The 8,801-nt window shown below is 32.4% G+C and overlaps 2 protein-coding genes across 2 annotated transcripts in view; one reads left to right on the forward strand and one right to left on the reverse strand.

Moving 5' to 3' along the window:
- Window positions 1-7,783, reverse strand: part of LOC108741723 — a 22,607-nt gene extending 14,824 nt beyond the window's left edge. Inside the window, exon 1 of the mRNA XM_025978741.1 lies at window positions 7,267-7,783. Within this exon, the coding sequence (XP_025834526.1) occupies window positions 7,267-7,450 (184 nt within the window). The 5' untranslated portion in view covers window positions 7,451-7,783. The remainder of the gene's footprint in view (window positions 1-7,266) is intronic.
- LOC108741737 (centrosomal protein of 128 kDa-like) lies at window positions 78-4,347 on the forward strand. The gene is made up of 7 exons (XM_018476645.2): window positions 78-968; window positions 1,055-1,220; window positions 1,522-1,697; window positions 1,759-1,994; window positions 2,258-2,694; window positions 3,324-3,414; window positions 4,047-4,347. Exons 1-7 carry the CDS (start codon window positions 751-753, stop codon window positions 4,172-4,174), a joined length of 1,452 nt encoding a protein of 483 aa, XP_018332147.1. The 5' UTR covers window positions 78-750; the 3' UTR covers window positions 4,175-4,347.
- Window positions 7,784-8,801: the final 1,018 nt, after the last annotated feature.

An 8,801-nucleotide genomic window follows, 5' to 3' on the forward strand; every position in this document is an offset into this window, starting at 1 on the left:
TTTTTTATTTTAAATGCAAGTATTTCAAATAGATCACATCTCTGATCGTAACGAAAATTAACTTAACCCAAACATGACTTATTTTTGAAAAAATTATATTAAATATTAGAGTATAATTGAGCACAACTTTTTCCAGAAATGTCGGGCTAATCTTGCTTATCTTATCTATTTACTTTTCTTGTGATGATGGTAAAATTGGTAAGAGCGATGGGCGCTCAAAATAATAGCGCATTCATTATATGTTGCCTAGTGGCCACCAGATATTTTTAAATGATGTGCATTCTATTTTAAATCTAAGTCACATCGTTCTAAACCGCAATAACGGATGTTTTGGATTATTACAGCGACCACAACAAAAATTTACGCAGTATATCGTGCTAATTGTAATAAACAAGAATAAACATTTTAATCACACATAAGACACAATGTTTTACACAATAAAAGTAGGAAAATAATAATGGGTAATGTGGTATTGTTATAACTTTTATATTGTATAAAAAATCGTTGATATGTATTAATGGGGCATTACCCCGTTATATTATGTAGCCTTATGCGTGTAAAGTCAAACAAAGTTTTGAGATAAGAGTTGTTTATTTTGGGTTCTATCTTTTACACATTCCGAATGTTTCAATTCCGTATACGTAATAAAAATAGTAAATCTATGTAAGTCTGACAGTAAATTGACATTACGTCACTCTTCCATTAACAATAATTTTGAGAGATGTCACTTGAATTTCCCTCAATTACAAAATGAATGCCATAAACGAGGATCTATTGAAATCACTCTCACAAGATATACGAAAAATTAACGAAATCAATGACAACATCGGCACATATTTAGAGGACAACTCCGAAAATTCTACATGGTTCTTAAGTTGTAAAGACGAAAATGAAATATTAAACTTGCCTAAAGACAAGAATAGAAATCACGAAAGATATTTGTCTACTCTGGAACTAATTATAGATAGGTGAAAATTTGCCGCTGATTACTAAAGACAGTCTAAATATTTCAGTTTTTTGTTTTTGAAGTTCAATCGAAAATATTGATTTTCAGGATTTATCTATTTCTGAACTGTTTGCTAAGATTCGTGGAGACCGAATATTTTGACAAAGATCCTCTTGTAAAATGTAAATACGTAATTAGACCAAAAAACTTGACATTAGGAACCACAGTAAAACTACTGTGGCAGCAATTAACCGAAATTAAACCGATAATAAAGGTATACTAAGAATATTATCTGAATTATGTAAAGTGGCGGTTCAGGGAATAAAACTGCCAATAAACGACCGTTCTTCAGGGTTTTTTCAAATATTGTAAAATAGAATAATGACCTATCAGGTATCTTATGTTGAAATTCAATAATAATTCTTGTCCCTAATCATTGTCACTAACTAAAGTTCAGACTGCCCTCTTTATTAGTGCACATGTCAGTTTTGCGATAAAATAAGTTAACAAATTTCTTGAAAGTTTCATTACCACAATGCATGCAATAGTTTTTTTTGGCAGCTGTTGTTTTTTAGAATATCTATAACGTACGTCCAGATAGTCAAATGTCACAAACTAATACAAAAAATCTGCAAACTGATATATCATCTTTTGATGCTTGTTACACCTGCACGAACGTTAATCATTTTGTGAAGAAAATCGTTGAGCTTTTTGAAAAACGTTTCGACATTCCCGGAATAACCCAAGAAAAGTGAGTGATTTGTCAATTTTTTCGCATTCCCCTGTATACACATTAAGAAGGGATGTTGTAGGGAGAATATTCGTAAAAATATTTACAATTTAACTCAACATTCGTGCGTGGACAGATTTCTGAAAGAGATAGAAAAGAGCGTGGAAAATATTTGGGAAGAAAATGATTCACTTAAGTTGCAAATACATAATCTATCATCAGAATTGGAAAATAAAGAGTTTGAAAGCACATCCTTAGGAAGGGAACATAAAAGACTTGAAATTACGTGTGCAGAATATTGTGAAAATGCACAAAAAGGTTTTCTGATAAACATATTTTTTATTCATTGACATACAATTAGTAGAATAAAATAATTCGAAGTGGTGTGTATTCTGTCGAAACTGCCAGACGCGGATCGCGATTTCGATCTTTTTGGATCTCATCAGCGCATCCCAGACAGCTCCGACAGAACACAGATCAACTTTTACCTGCTGTCATAGCATCGTGCTACAGATGGCGTTCACTGTGCCGTTTGTAGTATTTTTTTGATACAATTAGTAATCAGATTCTGTGTATTTAAGATAAACAGAGGTACGACAAATTGTATCAGAGATATAACGATTTGCACTTTAGAAATCATCAGTTGGAAAAATGTTTGAGGTCGGAATCGGAAAAACTAACCAGTGCAGAAACGCTTATCTCTAAAGTTCAAGAAAACTATCAAATTCTTGAAACAAGAAAGAATCAATTAGAAAAAGAGTTAGAAGATGCTCGAGTTACAACGAAATCTTTATACGCGGAGAAAGATATGTGGAAAAAGAGATTTTTAGACGAGAATAGTGAAAATCAAAACTTGAAAAGAGATATCTCTAATACTCATGCATCTGTTGTCGAAGTTAAGACTCATTTGAACAAGGTCGACATGGATTATCAAGCATTGAATGACTTATTAACCAAAAGCACTTTTGAGTATAAAAATACTATACAGCGATACAATACCATTTTACATAAATTAAAGGTATTGTAGCTACGAAATATAAAGGACCTTAGGGAAAACAGCCCTCTGTTGAATTCATTGAATCTTTGGATTCTGGTAGTTTGTCTGTCTGAAAACGACGAGTTTTTACGAATTAGAGCCCATTAGACTTGATCTACACGTCGAGAACTATCAGAATCCAAGGGTTCAAAGAGCTTGTCAGTGGGTTATTTTCTATAAGGATCTATCGAGTCCTTTTGAAGTCATTTTCATAAATTTTATTGTATCTAATTTCACAATTGTTTCGCACGCACTGTGCCTTCATCAGAAGTGATTTTTAATTACAGTTTGGAAAAAAGTAAAAGTGAATAATTACTTAAATCTATTTGTCCAATAATCAGGAAGACGTAGAAGAGCCAAACATATTTTTTTTTAAATTTCAACATATAATTCGAAATCATAACTTATAACTCGAAAGTATACTTACAACTCGAAATTTCGACATGAAACTCGAGTTGAGTGTAAATTTCGATTTTATGTGTTATGATAGTTTGAGATTTTGATGTACAAGTTGAAATTTCTGTATTTTTGCGTCTAGAAAATAAGGACTGTTACCTGTAGAAGTTTATTTAATTTTTTGTTCGTTTTTTTATTATAGTTCTTAATTTCAGGAAGTAATTGCTGCCAAACTTTCCATCAAGAAGCATCAAGAAGACAGCGTGGATAGAGGGGACAGCATTAACGTAGGCATAAAAATTGAGGGTAAGTCTTTTATCAATTTACCCTGCATGCGCTTATAATTCTAAATATTCTCCGAGGAGGAGAAAGGTTTGTCTTATTGACGATAATGGAAAGAGTGCGCTTTCTATTTACATTGAATCAGGAATTATTTTATGCGCCTGAAGGATTATTATTTAACTAGGTTGTATTATAGTACGGGAAATTGTCAGTATTATAATTTTCCTGTCTGTAGGATGATAATTAGGTTAAATTAATTTAAACGTTGATGCTTAATCGTAAAAAGTATCCAGCTTGGAAGTAGGTATAATATGCATCAATCGCTGCCTATTTTTATCATGGGAATTACTGTACATAAATCGTAAAATCACCCATGCAATTCTACTTTTCGAGGTTGAAGTTGAATCTTTGATAATTAAAGTCAATCTTATCAACAATGATTTGATTTCCGATTTTATACCTTTTTTATTTTATTGGAATAACATCAATACCATCAGAGGAGTTAAGGTAAGAGGTCAAAATATTATTTTTTTTATATGTTATGAACTTTATTTAAAGTTATTTCGTACTTTGATGCTTTTCTGCTTAAAAATGTTGCGGCTAACGTTATTGGTATAAACGGAAATGCACTTCCCCATTATTCTCACGCATTTCAGGAAATCCTTTAACTGATATGACTAATCAAGTAAAAGCAAACGAGGTATTGATTGAAAAACTGCAAGAAAAGAACGACCATCTTTTGAAAGTCATAGGAAATCTTAAAAAAATGGAAAAACACTTGTGATTTCGTTTTCATTTTCGCATTAAATGGTTTTTAAATTACCCTGTGACGAATAGGAGTCGCAATGAATCGTGTTTTTCAGTTACTCCTTTAAAAGAAGTGCCGAAATTCTAAAATACTTCAAATTGTACATGAAAAACCTAAATATATCTATGTATATCTAACCACTTCGTCTATATAGTCGACTTATTTTGTACTTACAGTAAAATTAAAACTGAAAAATAATACGGCAGTTTTAATAATATGTTAGAAACACAAACATCAATCAAGGTTCCGTACCTTGCCAAATCCGATTCTATACGGAAAAAATACGTCCAAATATTCTTTAATCCGGGTATTACCCGAGTCCCATAAAAGTGCTTTTGCCTAATATCTAACGAGGGAAATATCAAATCGATAAAAGACCTTAACAAAGGTTATCGAATTCTAAGGGGATCTGTTTCTGTAGGCGGGCACCGCGTCCAGGTCCCTGTTGAGGTCCTGAGATGCCCAACTTGATTTTATAAATAGGAACTCCTATTATATATTGGTGAATCTGATTCTACGGATTGAAAAATTTTTCAAACCATATTTCGAGTATTGTATGAAAATATATAAAAGTAAAACAAAAATACTAGTTTGCAAGGGAAGAAAAAGTAGGGAAAGAGCGAATATAAAGATAGGAGACAAAAAATTAGAAGAAGTGACTGATTTTATGTATCTAGGAAGTCAGATAAGTCAGGACGGAAGGAGTAGTAGGGATATAAAGCAGAGGATAGTGCAGGGTCGAGTCGCCTTTAATAAAAAGAAGTCGCTTCTATGCTTGCGAACAGTTAATTTAGAAATTCAAAAAAGATTGTTAAAGGTGTATGTTTGGAGCGCGGCGCTGCACGGGTGCGAAACATGGACGGTGAGNTTGTATGTACAAGATGCATTTACATTTACTCTATATCCACACATGAATTTCGCAAACTAAATATTTTTAGCTGTCTTGCTTTTCTGATATTTTCCTCCTCCATAAGACATAAAATTTCCCTCATCCTTTTTAAATCATCCTTTCCATCCATTTGAATTTCGCCCCCTTTCTTTTCACCATTCTTTGTTATTCCAGGTCTCTCAAAAAAATATGTTCAAGCAGATTTAGTTCTTATTTACACAACCTTACTGGGACCTTGCCGTCCTATTCTTACTTCCCAGTCTAAATCTTGCTATTAAAATTAATTCGTGTTTTCTCTTAGCTCTTTCGTCTTTTAAATATTAGTGTGGCTTTTCCTCCCGTTCTTTCCATATTGTCCTGTATTTTTGTGCAAATTTTAAGCTTCTCATTTTTCAACCTCTTTCCATACACTTGTATCTTTTTCGAGTTTCCACCTGCAGTACTTGATTGCCCATCCTCTTTACATTAAAAAAACGTTTTCTTTCCCTTTTCCATTTTTTCCTTGTGATTTTCGTTTCTATGTTTTGAATAATTCATATATAATCTTTAATTTTTATACATTCTTTTGATATCATGTTTTCTGTTAACACTTTTTCTTCGTACTTCGAGATTCTTTAATATTCAAATAAAACACAAAAATGTTTCAGCAATAATATACCAAATAAAACAACTCAACGATTGCTTCGATCTATTCGGTCATTTTCAAGATTACAGAAATATGTAACTGGTATAAAAATGATCGAATAGGTCGAAACAATTGTCGAGTTGTTTTATTTTATTATATTATTGTTTAAACATTCTTGTGTTTTATTTAAGGCATATATACTGTTATAGTATGTAATGTAAGACACATCAACTCCATCGTTGCATATATGAAAACACATCATAACGCCCAGAAACACAACGAAATTAATTAACAATACGATTTTTAATTTGTTATCGCAACTTTGACTTCGATAGTTTGGCAAGAANACATAAAATTGCGTTTTTTTTTACTTATTTCGAATTTTTTGCATTAGGTCGTAAAACGTTAGAACATTTTTGTTCTCACTTAGTTCTAAAAATGAGTAACACTGCTTCCGTTATAACGAGATGATGACCTTTTGTAATTTTTAATAACAATAGTGAAGAAATATCTACCGTTCTGTTTTGTTGTTATACCTAAATATTTGTGTAGCTACTATGCGAACCAAAGAAATTACGTAATCTATGTACACAATACCTGGTCACATGTTCCAATATCTTTGACCTGTAGGTGGATTGGTTGAATAACGTCTAAAATTATCATAGGTACCGATTTATATGTATCGTAATTTATAATGCATCTAAATATGTTCATGTATAATTACGTTTTCATATATTCGTTTTCCTCAAAACTTTGTTTATTTCGTAAGATAAAAATCATTAGTGCATATTGATAGGTAGAGGTATTAAATTTTATTTAACGTTATCATTACTTGCGAAGGGTTTTCACACGGTTGGCTTTGATAGCCATGGTCTAAGACTGATTCTCGTCCTGTAGTGACTGTGGTCCTTCTACGGTCCTTCGGCGAGAACACCAATATAGGAATGACTGATGTTGGTATTATTATTGTCAGTACAACCGCTGTGAAGGACATTACGTCTTTATATCCTTGCTACCCTCTCTGAGGATACCAACCACAGCTGCCAGCGAAACGTCGCATTTTAGGTATGGATATTTAAAAAAATATTAAGTATCACACCTGTTTGCAAATTTAAAAATTGATATAGGTAAGTATCTACCTTCGTATCAGCAATAGCAGGCAGTGAAAGTTGTTTCAAGGTTTTATTTATTTAACCTACATATTTTTTATTGATATTGTTTAAGCAATAATACGATGATTGTGGTTTTATTTCCGAAAATATGGGTCTTGGAAGTAATAAAACACTATATGTTAACATCAACAGTGTTATTTTAAACGTCTATTTTCTGGTCATAGTATACATTCAACTGTTTTTCTACATATAACTACTCGCATTTGTAATAAGTTCTTATCTAATTTTTCAATGTTTTGTAAATACTTTGAAAAATTTTAGATACTCATTTAAGTACGAAAACATGCGAATCCTTTAAAGTGTCTGTTGTGAAACTATGTCGGGTCAAATGTCGTAGTATCGGCGATTATAATATACTAAGAAATTTATAAACAATACGTACCATTTATGGATCTTCCAACTGAATATAATCTACTGAAAAAGTTCTTGTGACTTTTTGTGTAGTTTTTCAAATAGTTGGTCAGTTCTTCGTGCGTATGATACTTGAAATCCAAACACGTGACACTAACACCAAACACCACAACGATAGTCAACAAAAATTTCACGCATTGTCTCAATTCCATCATTATCTACAGGTACCTTATCGCTAGTTAATAATTTAACAACAGGCAGCTTTTCACCATGATATACAAAATAATACGTACAAGCTTACGTACGCACATGGGAGAGAGCTTTCGCGGTCGCAGCGTTTGCTCATTCAATAAACTACTGCCTGTCTTAATGAAAGAACGGTAATGTAATGTAATACATAGAATAATAGTCACTGATGTATTTAGTATGGAAGTGGACTCGAAGTGGAGTCCGCAGCGAACCGCACAGCACCTAGTTGGAAAATGAAAATATCAGAATGCGACCATACAACATATAATACGTATAATGGTGCTGTCTTCGCTACAGCGACTTCTCTAAAATGTGTGTCATGTCATGGCATGCTCATTTGATGTTTCGCTATCAAGGCGTTTTATTTTGTTTTGTAGCCTGCTGGTATTTAACTTCTCATTCGCAAAACAAAAGTAGCGTGTTACTCCCGATCCGATTCGCTATATCTTCCGGCTTTGTATCTTCGAACTTGCACGGTTATTGCTCCTGATCGTTGACGTGTTGTTTATGGCAAAATTTTAACGATCACGATCGCATTCTATTTTCGGCAGTAATAAAACAACCTATTGATCCATAATAATGCTTATTTTCGTGGTAATGATACGGGCATCAATTTCTTCACTTGCACGCATCAACTTAACGCGAACATGTAGGCAAAAAATTAAAGGTCTACATAATCTTTGCAAGAAATTGAAATACAAATCGTAACCGGTGTGCAAAATGGTTTTTTAAAGGCATTTAAATACAAAATGCAAATATTAATTGAACCCGGAAAGCAATATCGATCCAATATTGTAGATTATCCATTTCCAAGGAGATTAGAATTTTTTGAGCTCTCTTCAGTTAAAGAATTAGAAGGCATACATGGAATGTCTCTTTGTCCCGTAGATAAACAATAGAAAATAGGTTTGGAAATAAAATACAAAATGCCTTTCTTCCCAAAAAGTATTTAAATGCAAGATAAAAATAGGTATTTTTTTTATTTTAAATGCAAGTATTTCAAATAGATCACATCTCTGATCCTTACCGTGTGGGTTTATGAAAAATAAGCGTAACATTATTGGTTGATAATCCGATATATCGAAAAATTTAAATTTAAACATAAAACATATTGAATGAGTATCTACTTTTTCAAATGTTCAATAAGGAATTTGTAAAAATTGACGTAGAATCTTTTCTGATTTTTTGAGTATGGATTATAAATAAAGCAAGACCGACTCTGTTTTTTAATAAAAATTATACATAACAGATAGTATTTAAGGATTAGGTGGATGGGGATTCGCAGAATCGAGAGTTCACTGTATGCTTCAAATGGTT

The sequence above is a fragment of the Agrilus planipennis genome, unplaced genomic scaffold (assembly GCF_000699045.2).
Source record: "Agrilus planipennis isolate EAB-ADULT unplaced genomic scaffold, Apla_2.0 scaffold7, whole genome shotgun sequence".
Lineage (NCBI taxonomy): Eukaryota > Metazoa > Arthropoda > Insecta > Coleoptera > Buprestidae > Agrilus > Agrilus planipennis.